Source organism: Pholis gunnellus, assembly GCF_910591455.1.
Source record: "Pholis gunnellus genome assembly, chromosome: 14".
NCBI classification, from domain to species: Eukaryota; Metazoa; Chordata; class Actinopteri; order Perciformes; family Pholidae; genus Pholis; species Pholis gunnellus.
This window is the reverse complement of record NC_136541.1, coordinates 17,089,638-17,110,460: the sequence shown is the minus strand read 5'-3', so window position 1 is coordinate 17,110,460 and position 20,823 is coordinate 17,089,638. Positions and strand designations below refer to the sequence as shown.

At 45.2% G+C, this 20,823-nt stretch overlaps 1 protein-coding gene across 1 annotated transcript in view; it reads left to right on the top strand.

Annotated features, from left to right (window-relative positions):
- The window catches only part of LOC306705965 (zinc finger protein 521-like), a gene marked incomplete at its 5' end in the record, with an annotated part of 88,737 nt that extends 69,221 nt beyond the window's left edge, over window positions 1-19,516 (top strand). The window contains 3 exons of the mRNA XM_079172872.1: window positions 2,455-2,586; window positions 8,401-8,516; window positions 19,144-19,516. Coding sequence (XP_079028998.1) covers window positions 2,455-2,586; window positions 8,401-8,516; window positions 19,144-19,173 — 278 coding nt within the window. The 3' untranslated portion in view covers window positions 19,174-19,516. The remainder of the gene's footprint in view (window positions 1-2,454; window positions 2,587-8,400; window positions 8,517-19,143) is intronic.
- Between the last annotated feature and the right edge of the window lie 1,307 nt (window positions 19,517-20,823).

The window sequence follows — 20,823 nt, the reverse complement described above, 5'->3', positions numbered from 1 at the left end:
TACATAGACATATATATATATATGTGTATCAACAACTTTTTAGAATGATCAAAAAATAAATCCCATCAAAACACCAAATCCAACACTGAATTAATCCTCGTCACAAGTATTGTGTGTGTGTATCCAAAGATATCCTGTAGCTCACTGCTCACTGCCATAGACCTCCATTGTTGTCCAAAAACTATTAGAACACGTCATTGAGCCCAAATACAACATCCTTCACACCAAATGTGGATTAATCCACAAAACATAGTTCCCAACAAATGCACAATTTAGTCCTCTTTTGGTAACATTTGGTAAAAACTACAACTCCTAGCTGTTTTAGGGAATTACTGACCCTTTTTAAAAAATGAAACTACGTGTTAGTGACCCGTTTTAAAGGTGTACTTCTTTAGTGGCCCAAGAGCCACAGTCAGGTTAGGAAAGTAGACACAGACTAACACATTGCTGATCACAATCCATTATTGGTATTTGTTGGCGATAAGAGAAATATAGAATAACACCAGCCTTATTCTTCAAAATCGAAGCACACTGTATACATATCTCTTTGCCATTTCCCCTTGATGCACCTGCTCACAGACATAAACACACACATGCATGCACACAAGGTCAGTCAGGCAGGTGCAGAGTTATCTGCATAATGAAGCAGGCCAGGTCTCCGAAGGGACAGCGTTGTGCACCGGGGTCAAACGAGGGCTGCGCATATGGCAGAAGAACAGATCCATGAACCCTGCAGCAGCGTGCTTGACCTCATAGTGTACACCCTCGCACAAATAAGCAAACTGCACGGGGATCAAAGAGCGCGGCGATCCCGTTGTACTCGGACGCACTCGTGCCACCCTCCTCCCCCTCGCTCGCTGATGCCTGCTGCTACACCCTGAAGCACATGTGGGCCACAGAATATCTCATCTGTCAAATGCATGATTGCAGAACACATCATCAACTCGGTCCCTTTCAAACTAGTACGAGCTGCTTTGATCGGCCTTTACCTTTTCACTAGACGGTCATGAGGGAGCGCAGTCTGTCAGCCTGTGCTGATGCTTGCAACTTACTGTGCGGTTGGTTTTCATGCAGTAGATAATACCGCCTTGTGCTGCATGCAAGGCCATATGTTTATGTTGTTGAGAAGAGATTGTAAAAAAGGACATGTGGTAATATGTTACAGGACAAAGTTCAGTATCTACACACTCTTTCTTTTGGCGCCGCAGGAGATGTTTCCATTCCCCTCTCGTCCTGGAAATATCAGGGGTCACTGAGTTGCAACTGTCACTATCATTTATTTTATAAATATATATAAGCGTATCAGGTGAGCTTTTAGAAAAAAAACAGGAAAATTGAAAGTAGTTTTGAACAAAGCACCTACATACAAATCTATCCCGAAACAAAAGACTAGTTTCAAGTGCTTTTCACCAGACAATCGCCTAAATCGATTAACCCTGGACTTGGATCCTCCATGAGCTCCCGCCCCGGCACAGCTGTTTAGCCGGATTGCGTATTCGTGCCTCTAGTACCCGGGGCCTATGTGGTGGGCACCGGGCTGTGGAGACCTGGGGAAAAACCCTCGATGAGTCCCCGGTGTATCCACACCACCCCCTCGCAGTAGCTGGCCTAATGTCAGCGTTGGCAGGAGTGTGATAGAGCACTGGTCTGGCCCCATGGCAGAGTGTATGGGCCTTTTATCGACGCACTGGAGATGGGCAGTTCTCTGGAAGCCTGAGTCAGCAGATTGTCGTGCTGCAAACGAGTGTGCAGGTTCACAGTCTGAACGACGTTTATTGCGGCCTCGGCTGAGGCGGTGCTATGTTTGGATAGACGTGCAGGGAATTCTAATGCCAAGCGGTTAAAGTGGGAATCTGTTGTGCTCTTGAAATAACTGTCGTATCACTGTATTAAAAATGTTGACGCGTGAGCATGTCGTAAAGGAGAGTTGTTTTGGCAGCCTTGACGGTCAGTGTATGTCCACTGGAGACATGATAAGATTATCGGGTGACATACAATGAAGGTTTCCGATAAATATAGTTTTGTCCTTGCAGTAATAGTAATAACACTCTGCACATCTGAAATGAGACTATTTAACTGTTCTTTCTCTATTCATTCTGATTCACCTCTCTGAGCACACATTCCTTCATGTAGACCTCCTTCAAAATCTGCTTTCTTTTGCAGACGCTAGAAATAAATGATTTTGCATGTAAGTTAATTAGAAAGACGACGCTCACCATGTTCAAAGTGCAAGGCCCCAGCTGGTCATCTAATTTATGCCTTTACACTTTATATTGTTTCCTGTCTCATGAACATCACAGGCAGGGGCCTTTGCCACAAATTTGTCGAATTCAAAATTTCATGTGTAAGAAGTCAAGAAAAGCAACAAGGCAGAGTGAGACCTCTGCCATTCACGCTTTGCTTATTTTCCTTCTTATGATTTTCTTTGTGTTTTTTGTCGTTTCTCCTCTGCAGAGGAAGGATTGAACCATGAATGCAAGCTCTGTAGTAAGTCATTCGACTCACCAGCGAAGCTTCAATGCCACCTGATTGAGCACAGCTTTGAGGGCATGGGAGGAACCTTCAAGTGTCCGGTCTGCTTTACAGGTATGCATTGTGTTTGTGTGCATGAGTGTGGGTGTGTGTGTGTATCATGGGCTTGGAACCTAATGAACTGATAGCAAGATTAGAAAGGTTGAGTTTTTTTATGTACATTTTTAGAGACATTTACATTCTCAATATGGAAAGCTTTTAATTTCCTAGTCGTCTTTTTTTTCTTTTTTCTAGTGTGAAAAGGCAAATGGGTTCTAAATGAGTTGGGAAAGGTCAAGCAAGCGGCTCGGCTAAAGCGGAGAACAGTTTGCTGCATGTGGCTTTTTATTTAGTCAAATTGCCTCCAAATCAAGGCCAAAGAAGTGTCATGAGGTGAGAGGGGAGGGGGGGGGGGGGAGAGCAGGGGGGAAGACAGTGTGAGCGAAGGGGAGCTGGAGGGGGGGGGGGCATGGAGGAGTGGGGAAAGAAAAGGAGATGTGTTAATTGTGGATGGCAGTGGTGCTGATAGCTGTAATGATCTCATCTGTCTCTGTGCGTGGAGGTGGAAGGACCGGACTCCTCCTGAGAGGATAGCGCCCTCCTTCAGTGTCAACAGGGTTAACTATCTCTATAATGAAATCTGCAAAGTCGTTAACTTCAGCTCTTCACTCTTTCTCCCTTCTCAGCTCTTTACTCTTCCTCGCACTTTTTTGGGTCCTCAGCTCATTTCCCTCTTTTGCCACCCCCCCCCACCCAATTAACACAATTAACATCATTAGCTCACGTTTTGCATTTGGCTCAAATATATTTTTACACATCTCGTACCTCTTCATCCATCTTGCGGCTCGGCTCCTTATTCATTTGCTCTTTCTCTCCACTACCCTCCCTCTACTTCGCTCATTGCTGTTTCAGCCTTATCTCTCTTTTAGCAGAAGCCTATTGATATATCCCCACCCCGAGCCCCCCCCCCCCCACCCACCCCCCTCCACCCCTCACAGGGGTCTGGGCATTTAATATCCAGAGCATGCCTCCTTCATCTGAGCCTTCATTTTCCACCGCCGGCTTTGACAGACAGGTCCCCCCTCTCCCTCCGCGTCCATATCGATCACGGCGCATGAGAGAGAGGGATGCTGGGAGGGAGAGGGGAGGAGGGAGAGACAGAGTGCACCCTCAGGACAGTGGTCGCAGAGCAGACAGACAGATGGGCGAAGGCCCACAGTGGTGGGGAAGGCAGGCTGTGGAGAGTATGCATTGACTGAAAGGCCTCCCTCTGTTGGGGATGCACGGGACAGCCAGAATGAAGTCAGAGCACTGGGAGGAAAAGGAGGAACTGAGAGTTCGCCTGACAGCTGTCCTTGAATATATTTCTTCAAGTTGAGCTTTGCAGAAAGTGGAAAGACTTTTACAGTGTATTGTTGGACAAATGTATATGTTTTCCATTATGCGTTGGGACATTTACCGTACAGTTGTGCAGCAGCAGTGTTCAGATCTTTTAATTAAGTAAAAGTAGCAATGATTGAAGCATGATTAACTTCTTATGTTGAGGCACTCGCAGCACTTAGTTAAGGTTGAGGAATGATTCTTGTCTTGGATAAATGTTGCAAGACAGGACGCGTTTATTTTTTTCACATTCATTCAAAGCCACAATCCTTAATTAACCTTAGCCTTAGTGGTTTAGTTGCGTAAACCAAACCAGACATGGGATTCGGGAAGTGATCCCCTGGTTTCCCTTAAAAGTACCCGGCTAAACAAATGAGGGTATCGTTTGTTTGTTTGGTTTGGAGGGAAAGTATATACAGTATTGTCAGCACAATGTATACAAGTATGAAAATATCCAAATAAAACTACTCATTACACATAATTACTCTCCATATATCGCTATTATTTTTATTTTTTTTACTGGATTGTTATGCATTTACACATAAGAGGCACGTTTATGTTGTAGCTTATGCAAAGTTGTGTTGCTTAATGTTTCAACAATGTGTCTATATTTCTATTTTGTATGTAATCGTAATATTCAAAGTAGGGGAGAAAAGTGAAGGACAACTCCCTCTTAATTGTTACTGCTACTCTAATAGTTACTTTAGGGCTTTTGCAGAGCCTAGTCTGTGTAATTCACCGTAAGGTTTTAGCCAGTTTTATTTTGTAAGCGTCGATGAGTCAGTGCATGCACTATTCCAGAAACTTTATTTACAGATAAAAAGGATGCCTGTTATAGACGTAATGAGTCCGGCCATAAAAGCAAAACTTTGATCAAAGTAGGTGGTGCCAGTAATAGCAGCTGGGTCATTAAGCTCAGATTTACAAGGTTACTCTTAGTTCAAAAAATCATCCCAACTCGATGACCATGTTTTGGTTTGATCTACCCGCCGTGACCAAAAAACTCCGTGGGGGGGCAGGGAGTGATTGTCATTCTTTGACACACCTGATTATCTTCAATCTGCTCCGAAGGGAGCGGAGAGAGAGAGAGAGAGAGCGAGAGAGAGAGGACAAACCATACCACAAAACAGACCAGAGGAAAAAGAATGGGGAAAAGTAAGTCGTAGTCGGTAAGATGAGGGGAGACAAAATAGAGGAGAAAAGGAGACAAAACTTGGAGGAAGCTGGGAGGGTTGCAACTGGCAAGTTTGGATGTGAGATGAAAGAGGGGAAGAGAAGGAGGAAAAGAGAACTGTGTAGGGAAGGGAGGGTAAATGGAGAGAGGTCCATAAGCCCCTGGATGATGAGAGGGAGGCTGACTCTCCCAGGACAGATTTGACAGGTTTCAGAAGTGGGGGAGCCTGCAGCTAGAAGTGTCTGCCTGCACCCTTAGGAGCGTTGGTGAGGGCTGGTGTGGAAATTGTGATTGGGAATATGTGCTTAAGACAAACAAAACAGAAGAAAGTGTGCCTGATGAAAGTCGTGTGTGTGTGTGTGTCTGTGTGTGTATACACTTTTCTTTTACTTATGTCACAGCGGGAAGTACAAACTCGAAAAACTACAGGATGCAAATCCGCAATAGTCTCGACAAATACAGTAGTTTAATTGGCTTTTTGTTCCGTTGCTGCCCACGTTCTGCTGGTGCGCGCTGTTAGAATTGTGACATCTTGCATCCAAAAATGCGACGACATAGGCTCAGCTTTAACCCGAAACTAGCAGTTATCAGCTCGTAAAGCCAAATCAACTCACACAGCCGACGTGTTTGTGTCGCCTCAGAACGCTTGGATCGGCCTCTGCATCGTGAACTCTTGGATTAAGCAGAAACAAACACATGTCGGCTAGACGAATAAATAAATGAAGAGGAGAAAGGGGGGGAAAAAAGGATAAACTTTTTTTCCCCTGCTTGCACAAACAGCTTAGTATTGGTGCAGTGCAGCCTGCAGAGAGCACCACCCTGCCAAAATAAAGATGAGCTGGGGCCTGTAGTAAAGGAGACGTCTGCCATGGGCGGCCCCTGAGATCTAATCAGAGGGCTTAATATCCCCCACAGCGAGGAGACCTTGGCCCCTCAGCCCCCTCAGCCCTGACACCCCTGACGCCCAACCCGGCTCAGCGCTCTGTTCAGCTCCGCTCTGCTCTGGCTCCGCGGCCAACAAACTCCACAAAGTTCTCTCCCTCCCTCCCTTATTCTCTCTCGTTCTCAGCAGGGAGAGACACAATGGCCGGCCACTGATCCTGTTTGGATGTGGTTTTGGATTATTTCTCTCCCGTTCCTCCATGTCCTCATTTTAACCCTCCAGGACGACTTTCTCCTCGCAATGCTGTGGCATGTTTCATATGTGACCCATGCTGCTGAATTCCAATACAATGTCCCCTCATTGCCCGTCTCAGCTTATCCCTTTATTACACGTTGCATGCTAATTTGATGATGACGTTAAAGAAAGAGTTTTCATTCTGGCTCCCACAGCTGATATTAGCATGCGCCGCGTTTTCCAATCATCTTTATTAATCATAAATACAAGCCAAGCCTGAAAAATGTCAAAACTTAACTACTTTTTAGCTAATTCATGTAGTTGAGCTTCCATTTAAATTGTTGCCCGAAATGTCATAAGTCCATTTAGTATTTATTGTTCTTACAGCAGACTTGTAAGTGCCATTAGTGCATTTGAGGCTCTGGCACTTTAAATCAGCTGCCATTATCCACTCGCATGAGAATGAATGCAGAGCCATAAATTGGTAAATGCATAGCTGATTAAATGTGTCTCTTACTGGAACTGGACCAGATATGCACGTAAGCAGCGAGCATCAGCCAACTTGACATCTCAGTTGTGTTTGGCCCTATTGTACAGTATTTGAAGGCCCCCCAAGTCTCAAATCCATTTTTATTTTTGCTGTATTGACTTTTTCCTCCGCTAGCCAAAGACATAATGAAGGCTTCCTGCGGCTGCTGTGACCTGCCTCTGTACAGTATAAGCAGACAAATCGCAGCGAAAGAAAAAAGCTATTGTTTATCAGCGCATTTTGTCTTCCAGAGCATGTATTCCCCACAAAGAAAATTGTCATCGTTTTTAGAGCATAACAGAGGCACAAATGCACATGATAGCCAAGGCCTTAACCTTGAGCGGCAATGTTTTGTAGCGGACCGTAAAAACCAGCCATCTATCTGCAGTTATGTTTGTCTTCATATCATTGAGGTCATTAGTTTCAGAAATGGACCATGGAGTTGTTGTTTGTTCATTAGCGGAGGTTTGTTCATTTCTGGTTAACATGCCGCCATGTTCCAGAGACAGCTGTCACCCGGACATTAGCAGTCTGAAAGCACCGCCACAGTGTGACTGCTTTGAATCCAAACTTTTATTTCCCAGGTCAGGACTGTGACATTCAATGAAACCGAGTGCGTCTCGAGTGTACGCAGCTCAATAATTAATAACCGCTCTCCCAGGTGAGCTCAAATTGGGACACGTTAACGTTGCGGAGGCTGCGGCGACCCCAAAGCCATCTCCGACAGACACCTCACCTTTTTGTGGCTGTGCGTTTTCTCCCCTGCTCTCCTCGGTGGTGCACGCATTAGAAGAACAAGTTATTTTGAGCTGTAAGAAATTCAAATGAAGCCTCCACATGCTAACTTTTCCAGAACATCCAGACCTTTGAGATTAGACAGCCGTCCTTAAAGCACAAGGGTCTGGGATAACAAACGGCATGTTTGAAGTGCTCCTTGGAGAATGCAGAGACACACACACACACACACACACACACACACACTCAAGATGCACACAATTGGCTCCCCCTTAGCTTTCCAGTGTGGACTATGGCTTAATTAAAGCACACATGTACGGTATATGTTTTAAGTTCCAGTGAGTTGTGTGTTGATACGATGGTGAATGTAGACTGAGCCTGCATGAATAAGTAGTGCAACATCATGAATATTTATATTGTCAATATAATTAGCGATGTAGACTAATGGAGGCCATGTTTTGCACTTGAAGCCATGCCAATTTTTTCGTGGTTGTTTATTTGCTGGCTTGTTGTCCCCACTGTAGTGCTAAATAAAGAGCATCATTATTACCAAAACATTATGCATTCGCTAGCTCTAGTGCCATAAATATGACCACTCTAGCTTCACAGTTAACATCTAAATTGTTCTGTTATTTTTTTTTTTTCAATTATATTGCTCATAACAATGTTTTTTCCGTTGTTGATAGTGCATTCATTTGTTTGTAATTAAGTCATTTTCCTTGCCATTTGACATACTCTGTCTTCAATTTTTACTCCGGCAGATGCAATTATGATGTTGCCTTTTTTTTCCCTTGACGCAGGCTACTACTCTAATTTACCACAGTCAACAATAGGAAGCAAAGAGTATGGGCATCTTGCGGTGACATTTGAAATGCGTTATGTACAACATGTCTCACGCTAACATTCATGAATTCCTTCTCTCTCCCTGTGTCTCCTCTCCTTGCATGTGAGCAGTATTCGTCCAGGCCAATAAGCTCCAGCAGCACATCTTCTCTGCACACGGTCAGGAGGATAAGATCTACGACTGCTCGCAGTGCCCACAGAAGTTCTTCTTCCAGACAGAGTTACAGGTGAGCCTCGGGCTGGCGTTTGCACGAAAAAAGAAAAAAAAAAGGGCCACCAGCAAGAAGCTGCGACCGCTAATCACACATGACAGCTTAACAAACACTAAACACCGCTCACCGCACTCCGGCTATCCTCTCCATCCCGGCTGGGATGAGAGACTCAGAAGGAATTATTTCGGTCCGTTTCCAAAACTCATTTGTGATGTGCAGATATGATTTGATTTGCTTATTAGACCAGCAGAGCACTAAAATATCTGGAATTAGAGGATTAGTGGAATGTTCGTTTTTGAAGAGGTAATTACATGCAGTGCAGAGGCAAAAACACAGTTGAGTCAATATGCCTGCATCTCCCCTCCTAATCACAGAGGAGGCCTCATGGCTAAATATGAGCTTTGTCCTTCGGGAGACCGTATCTGCCCTTCAACAAAGTTAGTAGTTGGACTTATGAACTCGCAACGTTAGAGAGATAATCCGTTTTCTAGCAATCTTTTTCTCCGGTCCTTGGAGGAGCTGAAAAAATGAAACAGACCTTATTATATTATTTCACTGTGGTGGTGTTTTCAAGCAGCTCTGTTTTGTTTTGGGGATTATCTGCCTTACACACGGCACACTTCTCATATCCAGAATCTTTTTCTATTACCTTTTGAAACTGAATCATTAAAAAATGAGCAGCCTACAACAAAAGCGTTCAGCCCAATCACCGAAATTGTTCTTAATTCGCCTTAAAGCGCAGAGAGAAACCAAAAGCTCCTGACCTCATCCTCCAAGTACATTTACCCGAAACTTGGATTAGCAGCACAGCGTATTAGCAGGTAGCCAGAGGAAGTATCCAGGGCCTGGCTGCCCATTGATCGGCAACGATTTTCATATTGAGATTCAGGTTGTAAACATAGAGGCGCGTGTCTGCCAGGAGGAAGGTGAATGTGATCGTTATCTGCTGGACATTTGAGCGCCGTGGAAGGTTATCTATCAAGCCTGATGCTCCACCAAACTGCTAACATGGAATCTTTTCATTAATGCCAAGGCCTCCAATACATCACATTTTCATCTCTGATTAGTACGCGTGTTCTCTATACAGCCATGGGTTGCTGTAGGCACCTGTAAACAGTCTAACCTGGGGATGTTTTTACTACTTTTTTTATTTTTTTTTGTTTGCCATTTTTTTTTTTTGGAATGTTGTGATCTCCACTTCCCGGAGGTGTTGTTTCATGCATGATTATATTGTTTTACACCCTGTGTGAAAAGACAAGAGTGGAACATGAAAGACCTATGGCACTTTGTTGTGAAACGGGGGCTCATGAAAGGAGAGCGGGGATGAGCGTGGGGGATAAGATGATCCTTACTCTCAACCTGCGCCCCGCTCTAAAGGCAGTCCCGTGTGAGTGCACGCTCACACTCTCTCAAACACATATGTTGCTCATTTGGATGCGCGCATACGCACTGTTTCTTATCACATTCACGCAGAAAAATGCACGTCGTCAGTTTATTGATATCGTGACCAACTTCCTTCTTTATCTGAAGACGCAACTCCTGAACTTGGTGGATGTTAGATTTGCCACTTTCACTGTCTATAGTTGAAGCCCTTCTCAAACACTGCAGGTTGGAGTCTTGTTTTTAGTTGTTTGTTTGCGGTTGCCATTTCCCATGCATCACACTTCAAAAATGTCTCCCTGACATGGGGCAGTCGTTTGTCAGTCCGTCTGAAGTGGAGCTGTCTTCCAGCAGCGCGAGAAGTGGAAGCTCTCCCCCTTTGCCGGGTCTTGAGTTTGGAGTTTCTCCCTGTTTCTCCCTGACACTCTGGCCCACTCGCAGGCTGCCTGGGCTCCTCATCTCTCATAGTAGTCGGAGGGGTCAAAGGGCCAATGCAAGCAGGGAGAAGCAGCGGCGAGAGGGAGAGCTGCCACGGCAGGTAAAGGGAAGCAGGAACGATATTTTATTAATTTGCTGCTGAGATCCTGAAACAGACCAAAGGCTGTGACAGGTATCCAGTGCACCGCTCCACATCCTCCCCCACTGCCTCCCCCCGTGAACTCTACCCTGCGAGGGGCTAGCCAATTTTCGCCAGCCTGTCGAGCTGGATGATGGGAGAGCATCCGTCTAATCAGCCCTCCTAGGACCCCCCGCCCAGCCGCCCCCCTCAGACTGGCCAGATTGACTGACTCCTGGGCCTGTGTGCCCCAGAATCCAGATTCCAAAGGAGAATAATCTCTCTTGCTCTCCCTCGCTCTCTCCCTCTTTCCTCTTTCTTTCACGGACACAAAAAAAAAAATAAGCACTGAGATGCAGAGACCACCATTCCCCTCGAAACTCTCCAGAGGACTCCCCTCCACCATCACACACACTCACACAGCCTCCACCCTGTGCATCCCTCTCCCTCACCCTATTAAAATATGGAGCAAAGTCTAGATATTTCACGAGGTGCTGATGGGGAGGGCAAGCTGGCTGGCTGTGCAGCGCTCTCGCTGACCCTCAACTACTGCCCACCCCTTGAGCAACTAGGAGACATGGCTTCACTTCATCCTCTCTCCCAAATAAGACACTTTTATTTTACGATTTGAAATTTAGATAAAAGAAAATTGAAAAGCAGCCGCCCCCCTTTTGAGCAGACAATGTTGGTTCGAGCAAAGTCCATATTGCAATGTGAAACATACACTTTGCGTTGGCTTCGGTTGGATGCAGTAGCTTTTTACAACGCGAAAAAGGAACTGAGACACTGACAACGCTGCTATAGGCTGGATTAATTAACCAGCTTCATTAACTGATCGGTTTGCAGTATTAGCCACGGCTTAAATCTGACATTTCTCTCGAGTGCAGTTAATTTGTGAAGAAAAACCCACAAGTTCAGCTCCTCCAGAGATGCGGCGTACTGGAGGGCTCTGCCGATTCCAGTTCCTCCAAAGACAAGACAAGACAATGAGATTGAAGTAACAGTAACAGTGAAGATGACATTTTCTGCGCGAGATTCCCTCGGTCCTTTTAAGCCGGGCTGTCTCTATATATTTTTTTCCTCTCAATCGTCCAATTTCATTATCGTTGCTTAGAAGTGACACGAAATTGTAAGTCATGTGTTAAGTCGTGCCGCGATCGGCGGAGGAGTGGAAGGACCGGGGTACCGTATTACTTCTCCCTCTCCTCAGACGCCCGCAGGACACATACCTTAATTGGAGTGTCTTTTAAAAGGATTCCTTCAAAGACGATCCACAGCGCCCTGGCCTTAATGAGTGCTGAAAGTGACAAGAGCACATCTGCATCACGTTCTACTTCCCCACACAAATGAGATTCTCCTCTCCCCGTGTGATAGCCATTATTGCCAAGCTGTGACCAATTCCACTGTTTTAATTAAGCATATTTATAGGCTTCACGGTCACCAGGTGTAAACAACTATGCATGTCATAACGTCCGTCTACGGCGGCAAAGAGGAGGAAAGAATTAGAGATGGACAGCCGCAGAGAAGGGAGGGAGTTGGGGAGAGAGAGCTATAGAGGAAACAGCTGCATGAAATGGGTTAATTGCATCCAAAGTGTGTATGCAGTGTGCTGTGTTTTTAATATTATGATGCATGGAATGACTTGAGTTCATTCTATGAATGATGGCTCTTCAAAACAATATTTAGGCCTTTCTTATCCACCTTCCTTTCTCACGACGTCTTCAGCGCGAAGCACAGAGACCTAATTCCCAGAAGTTTTTTCTTCTTCTTTCTATTTTTTTTTTATGAATTTTAAAACATGCCCCCAAAAACGCCCCAACTGCCCCACGTCCCAAAAGTGTCGCACAAAAGCAAAGCTTTGTGTGATTGTCCCTCAGCGGCTCTCAAACACCCCATTTTCTCAGAATATCTTGATCTGCCAAGTGTGACAGCTCTTCAACGCTTTTGAAAGTTGCATATATATATATTCCTTTTCCTTTTATATGACAACTTGTTTTCTTCTTCATCACCCCAGGTGCTCAGGATTCTGTCACCATTTCAAAAAAGTTGCACTACAAAATAAAAGAACAATGAATTAAGGAAGAAGAAAAGAAAACAGCTGCTTGTGAGGCGCCATCATTAATATTTAAGCTTATTTATAATTATGTACAACACTGTACACACACTGTAAATGCGGACATAAACACCCTTAGATGACTAGTGATGTATCACAATCGTGGTGTTCTAGTTTTGTAGGTGGATCAGAATTAGACAGCATGACAGACCTAATGATCCTGGGAGGATATTCTCTTTCTCTGTGTGTGTATACATCTGTGTGCGTGCAGTATGTATTTATCTTTGTGTCTGTCTCTCCCAGGGTATGATATGTGCATGCAAACACATTGTCTGGAGGGAGACATGACAAAAACTCCCAGAAGCCTTTGAGCTGTTCTTTTTTTTCTTTTTCCTGTGTTGCACCACTGGGGAAAGTTAAATCCAAACAAAGAGGAGACGCTTGGTGTACTGTGCTAGAATCCATCACCGGATCTCTCCCTCAAACATGTCTCCTTTACTTTTCTTAGTTGACTCTTTCGGCAACTTTGATGAACGCCATTTTTCGGGCGCTTCTCAGGAAATTCACTGCAGGTTTAATTTACTGCCTGTAGTGATTTGATGTTCAAGTGTCTATTATGCTGTTGATGTTAACAAAATGCAGCAGAGGCCAAAATAAACAGCATTAGAACAATTATTCCCTCTCGAATTTTCAGATCCACCAAAGTAATTTGTCTCTTCAGTTTTCGGAAAGGGATGTTGAAATGATACGCGTCAATTAAAAGCAAATGTTCCGGGTCGCTCCTCCATTTCGGTGGGAAAACATGTGAGTGCAGCTCGACTCTCGCCCTCCGATAGGAACGCGGAAATGCAGCAGAAAATTTAGTCCTCAGAAATCTCTGCATTTGTGAAGTGGCATATCAAGCAGCACAGGAGAGGGAGGAGGGGGGTGGTGGGGGGGGGCAGACGCTCTGTAACATCCCTAGTCAAAGTCTGTCCCTGACTGAAGTGGTTAAATGTGAGAGTAATTGTGTTTTGTTTCTGGGACTGACATGTGGAACCCCATGGACCCCATCTCCCTCCCAGTGACAGGCAGAGATCCTCCCCCCTCGCTCTGTCTAATTAGAGGATGTAGCCCAGGGCTCATGTCCCAGGAAGACCCATCCCCCTCCCAAGATGGCTCCCCTAAGAAAGCCCTTAATTGGGTTCTTTAGTCATAGTCTTCATTTTGGCTGGAAAGGCATCTGTGTGTTGCTATCACCTCAGACTACGGTTTGTATCGCTCTCCAGTGTTTTTTTGTTTTTTTTTCTACTTTTCTCCTCCCTCTCGCTGGCCCTCTCTCTATTGCTTTCCTTCTCTCCCTCTCCCCCGTCTCCCACTCTCTCCTCACTTAATGAGGCCCCATAATAACACAGCAGTTGTGCAGTTGTTTTGCTACCTCAGTCAAACAGCGGGATCACTGCATAGTGTGTTTCTAGTACCATTCACTTGTCTACTTAGACAGGGTAATGAGTATCATTTGGAGCTACAAAGCACCAACCCACAAAAAGGGTGGTCCGTCATCTCCGGTTACACCTCAGAAGCATTTGGTCGGGGTAGTTAGACATCTAATCAAAGCGTTTCCAGCACTATGGATGTAATATATATTTTTACAAGCGTTCAGTGCAAATGCGAGCGGACGCAAAGTGACACACATGGAAGACATTGAAATGCATTGCTGTTGTCAACTCCGCCCTAGCCTCGTGCCGTTACTGTATGGCCATGACTCCCCGGGCACCTCGCTTCAAACAAGACAGTCTGTTACCAAGGAGACCAGGCCGGTTGTGGCACAACAGCGTTTGGGGTCAACCGTCCCCACGGCCTGATAAGTGATGACTGTGGAGAATGCCAACTGCTGTGTTATTTATTTATTAATTTATTTGATTGTGTTCTTCATTGGCCAAACTAGCCGGCAGTAAGCCTGGCCTGAGGTCAAAGCGGGGAAGGATTACTCCCTCAGTGGACTGGTCAACAGTAGGGAATGCACAAAGGGAGGACTGAGTCAATACTGGGCCGAGTTCAACACACCATTAAAGATCAAGGCAGAATGCAGCACTCGTGTCTTTCTCCGCAGTAGTTTTGAGCGATAAGAAAACACTTCTCACGGCGGCAGAACTTTTGCAAAATTACCCGAGACGCGACGGGGTCAGTACTGTCCGTTGTTTATCCTTCAATCGTTACACAGACAGGCATTAGCTTCGAATATCCGAAGTCATTTGATTGCTTTAAGTCACCCTGCAGCTCGGAACCTCAAAGACAGAGCACGGGTTCTTTGTTTTAGTATCATTTGATGACGTTCTCTTGTGCGTTAATTAAATTCCTGAGTGATGACTCCGGGTATGCACAGGTCTCAGTGGTTTTGTGCACACTCCCCGTGCTCCTGATGTAGCTATGCAGACTTTACCGTATGTCAGCCATGCAAGGTTTGGAGGAACTCCGCACAGACTGATAAGACTTTTAATCAGAGCTTAGAGGGGGATGTTTACAGTTTTTGACTGTTCCATCAAATTTTTGATTATAGATAAACTAAATAAGACACTTTAGCCGCAGGGGTTAAAATAAATGTGCTTCACTCTTCTAATTAAATAGTTTCTTTAATGAGTAATCTTTACTGTAACTAAGACTTACTTGACTCACATTAGCACATCCATGCTTTACCGTTACGAGCACATGTTAGCAGGTCAACAGACACAAATAAATGTCTCGATTCTTTAACTCATTATTAATTAATGCGACTAAGTTTTCCATTTGTCAGAAATTTACAATTGCAATATTCTCAGAGAATACCCCAACCTAATAATCTGTTCAATAGACTTTCAATACCTTTTTATATCCTGATGGATGGACGGTCTTTTACCCAGGAGGCTGCTGTTCGTGTCCGGTGTGAAACCAAAACTCAACATGGACTTACATAACATACTCAGGTTACGTAACAAACTTTTCCTAAACCTAGTTTTGTAGCTCAACCTAAGTGACGCCATGGCTTCTATTCAGTGTTAGTTCATGCACTCAATTTCATTTTGGAGACATTTCTATGCAATACATGATGTATAAATGTTAAAAAGAATTTTAGAATTTGAAGCTACAGCTCCTATTTGAGGGATGCGTAACATTACAAATTCAAGTTTCAAGTTTAATTCAGTGGTTCAGTTCCACGCTTGTGTAAAGTGCACACTGCTTTGTTTGCGAGAGATGCCTTGAAAAGGCCATGGCTGAAAAAGTCGTTACTGCTCGCTCAGCTCTCTCACCACTCGATAAAGCCTGGGTTTAATGTTACATGCTGGATAACACCAGGTAGAAGAGCAAACGCAATGTAGGCTATACTTAACATGTGCTCTGCAGGTATTAACATCATGCTAATCAAACATTGTCGGCTTGCGATTAGGCTTTACATTTCTCTGTGATGTTGGACAATGTGAAGATTGTCTTTAATGCAGCGAGATCAGATGAAAGAGAGGATGTGTGTTAGTTCGCTGGACTTCCTTTGCAGAGCTGATGTAAGAAATGCACCTCTGTTGCCTCACTGGAGACCGGGTGCTATCGATGAGAGACCGGAGCAATGGGGAACGACATAAAGAATGATTAGTTAATAAATCAACTCCCCAGCCAACTTGCTCTGTCTCGATCTCTCTGCTCTTCCCCCAATCGTTCCCCGTTTTCTCTCACCCTCTCCCTCTCTGCGGCAGTGTTAAATTCCTAAGACATGTTGCACCTGTTTGCATGAGTACACAAGACCCCTGCCGGATGTTCCCCCTCCTCTCCCACTACCCCTGAGGGCGTTGCAGTGGGGTGATGTAATCAGATGAAAGTGGTGGTTTTAACGGTGGCACAGAGCCGATGAGAGAATAGGAGAGGAGGAGGAGGAGGAGGCTCGCTCCGAGCCAATGCAGCCAGTCTTCATAAGGGAGAAGCGGGTGCGCATTATTGATCAGAGCAAAATTTAATTTAGTGGAGAATTGACTGCTATGGTTTACCTGAACACTGCTGCTAACTGGGCCCTGCAGCAGGCCTGTGTGGCCAGCAGGTGGTTGAAAGGATCGAGGAGGAGATTAAGGGTTGGATAGGAGGGAAGGAAATGGATGATAAGAGGAATGGCAGAGTTTCAGGGGGAATAGGGTGGCATTGAAGGAGGGAGTTAGGATGAGAGCTAAAAGGCTTAATGGAGGGCATCTAATCCTAAATTGCTGTGATTCTGGTGTGACACCATTAGTGACATCTTCCTTGCCGGGGCAGTGGACATTTTGGTCATTTTATTGCACTAAGATCTGAATTGGGTGTTTCACATCGAATTTGACATTTGTGGTTGGGTGCCGTCAGTATTTAACTTATACAGCGCCGCCGCCGATGCAGAGGTACTTGAAGAAACTTGACAGGGATGAAGATTGGAAAGTGAATTCCCCCCTCTCCCTTTCACCCTCCATACTCATACACAGAACAGTTTATAGCTACACTGCAGAGTTTAGTATCCACAGAGATAAAGGTATCAGTTTCATCTTCTTTTAAGGTTTTCTTTTTCCTCTATTTCCCTTTAGTCTGCATGGCTGCCACAGCCACTGAAGTCGTTTAACACCGTCCTTGAGAAAGCCCTCAGTGAGAAAACTCCTGGCATGTTTAAGGAAAAGGTAGAATGCAGTGTGTGTCAGACGGAGCTGGGACATGCAGAGGGGGGAGCCATTCCCCAGAGGGGTTATTTTCCCCTCTAATAGCTGTTACGAGCCCTACATTATATCCAAGGAGCTACGTTCCTTTGGGGTCCACAGACACACACACACACACACACACGCACCTAGACGCACTGGCACACTCGCACAAAGGCATGCACACTCAGTTGAGCACAATTTTCCTCTCTCTGTTTCTCTCTCTTTTCCACATACACACACACACACAGACACACACACGCACACGGTCACACACACTCCTAGCCGCTTTGCTCTGCTCGTGTCAATATCCTGCCATTTGAAGTCACGTACTGCAGGGGCTTCTGGGAGTCGCCGAGGAGCCAGGCTGACGGGTAATGGGCCGCATTCATTAATAAGGTTGCCGTGCTCCTGTCCCTCCTCAGCAACACCAAGGATGTCTTCACCGGGGGGTAGGGGGTTGGTGGAGGGGGAGGAGGGGGAGGAGGTGAGGTGGGGAGAGCGAGAGAGAGAGAGAGAGAGAGAGAGAGAGTGTGTCCCGTGGGGAGTCTCCTCCCAGACTCACTTAAAGGAGCTTTATTTCAGCAAGAGAGGAGAGCGGGAAGCAGAGGAGCTGTCCGGGGCCGGCTCTTAAAAAAAAAAAAAAAGGGAGAGCAGGGCCCAGGCGAGCCACGCTAACCCTTACAGGGGTCACACTCCTGCTCCCCCGTCAAACAGCTTATTACCCCACCTGTCGGGAAGTAATCGCCCTAGCTGAAAGGAAAGCTGTCGAGGTGTTTAAATGCTTTATATGGAGGCAGCTGAAAGGGTAAAGAGGGAAGGAATGAATGCAAAGGGGGGGGGGGGGGGGGGTAATAGTCGTCTCCTAGAACTGCCCGAGGGATTCTGCACCAACAGGACTGAAGGTGACTGCTTTGGTAAACCTTCTCTCTGAGGTTGCGGTAATCATTTCAGATCGTCTCTCCCTCACCGCCTTATTTTCAAACTAGTTTATCCGTAAAACTGTCATCTCGCATGCTTGTGCACTTAATTCTGTGCCTGTGTGGCGGGACAAAATGTGTGTGTGTGTGTGTGTGCGCTGAGGTGTGTGTGTATTTGTGCATGCATGCGCGTGCTGATGACTCTGTGACAGGTGTGTCTAGTCCATGCCAGTTTAGAGAGTCCAAGGCCCGTGTTTTAAACAGAGCGCAGCAAGTGGGGCATGTAGTTTGCATTAAAGGGATTAGCAGTCACTTCAAAAGATGACCTGGATTCAGCCCACCAGGGACACCAGTTACACACCCCCTGGTCCACACTCCCTTTAAAGAACCTGGCACAGCTGCCCCACTACAACCACTCTCAACGGCCTGTGTGTGTGTGCCTGCATAAATTTGGGAGATACAGCAAAAACAGAGTGATATTGTCACTGTGTTATCCCGTTGGAGTGAATTGTGCACCGTTACATATTTACAGAAGTGTAGAGGATCAAATCGTCAACGGCCTCACCTGCACAGAAAGTATTTCTCGACAGCTTTTTTTCTGCAGCGTGCATTTACAGCACATTTTGAGTAATGTAATCACTGGATCCAAGGATGACGTTCCATCAGGTGCGCCAGTGTCTTGTTCTGGATTTGCCTCCGTGCACACAACAGTCTTCGGGAGGCAGGTTTTCTGATGCGATGCTAGTGGTGGTCAGTGGCCTTGTGCCTTTGTGTTAGACCCCGACTTAATTTTGCTTAATCCCAAACTGCTATTAATCCACACAGGTCCAACTCCTGCGCAAGTCAATTGGATCTGAATAATGAAAGCCTAATGATGACGTCGTTCAAATGTCAAGCTAATCATAAGTCAATCATATCATTTGAAATATGTTTCTCGGTGCAGAGCATTGTCCTTGTTATGAAAGATGAAAAAAAAATGTCCCCAATGTCCTTTTTAATGAAAGGGAAGGAAACTGAAAGATACATTTGTTGTGTGTGATCATAATGTCTCCCTTGTTTCTTTTCTGTGTCCTTGCAGAACCACTCGTTGACTCAGCACAGCAGCTAACATGGCAAAGATCAGCGCCGTGGCCAAGAACAAGGATCACGTGACGCAAAAAATAATGCCTGACCGCCAATTACCATCAGTGCAGTTTCCCACTGACTGTCTTGCGCTGAACCTTCGGTTCAGTTTCACCACAAGGAACCATGCCGCAGCAAGAAAAAAGAAAGGCGAAGAAAATAAAAGGAAGAGGGGGAAAGAACATAAAAGAGCCCTCTCCGTTCTTTACTAACCATTATTTCAAAAATAAAGAAAAAGCCAACTTGTTTGTACATAGAATTCTTCATGTGTTGCTTAACTACAGCTATATTGGAATCTTATACAGTATTTGCCAATGTACAGTTCAAAATGTTTGTCCGAAAAAAAGAGAAGGGGGGGGGGGGGGGGGGGGAGAGTAAAAAAAATATCAATGACATTGTCAATCAGACCAGATGAGACTCAACCAGTTGTGTAAAGGAGAAACAGGGTGCCACCCAGAGCGTAGGAAGCTGTAGGAGCCGGCAAGTGTTGTTAGGAGGACTCTTTTCATCAGCGCCACTCCTACTGCGCAGTATGTCACTCTGTATCCTAACGTGGTCAATCATTATGGGGTAGAAGAGCTTGATTCACCAGCATAGGCTGAGATCTTGTCCCTGTGTCGTAACATGGCTGCCAGAGAGGACCAGCTGAGAACGGCGGTGCGTCTAATCTGCACTGCCTGCGCCGGAGTTCAGATGAGAGGAGAAAAAAAACAACAACAACAAAAAAACCCAGAGAGATAAAACAACGCAGAGAAGAGGAAAAAACAGGACAGGATGCTGATATATGCAAACGCAGTGACACAGATTTGGAAAAGGCTAGTTCCTCTGGTTGGCTCATGAACAGAGGCGTGAAGCTCCCATGTGGCTCTCAGAGCATGGGGAAATCTCCAGCCCACTGACTCAACCTGTACATTTCTGTTGTCAATGTTTACTGCTCGTTGAAGCCTGGAGATTACTGGAATTTTCTTTTTTTTTCTTTATGTTTTGTTATCTTTACATATTTTTTTTCCGCAGTAGGGGAGTAAATACATTTGGATTTGGGGTCATTAAGACTGAATATAATTTCAGTCTGTTTTTGGGGATAAAGCGTGGTTACAAAACTCGGTCCCTGGCTCTCCTGGAGAGTGCCCAAGTACTCCTCTTGTTTCTTTTGCATTGTCCCGCCGCTCTCCGCTCAAGCTGGAAGCTACCGTGGCAGCATACGAAACTTTAAACCATTCTGTTATGTAAATGTTTTGCATTCATTGAACCTGAGATGCACTTTTGTATAAAACTTTAATGTTTTGACATTTTGATTGAGAGTTGTTCGTACACAGTTTACAGGAAATCACCATCTCCTGCAGCAAAAGGACAGTTATCTCCGATCTTATTAAAATGTATTGTACAAATATGGAGTTCTGTATTTGGCAGACCTCATTTTTTTGTGTTGCACATGTGATGGAAATATTAAAAACTGTATGAGGAAACGGCTTCATTGTCCCTTCATTATCTACATAAAATACTTGTGTATCTGAGTGTTAATGTCTGTGAACACAATTAACCCGTCAGACAAGACCTATGATGGCAACAACACCACCATCATCATCAAAAGTGTACACTGCCTTTTTTTTCTTCTTCCTTGTATCAAATTGCATCC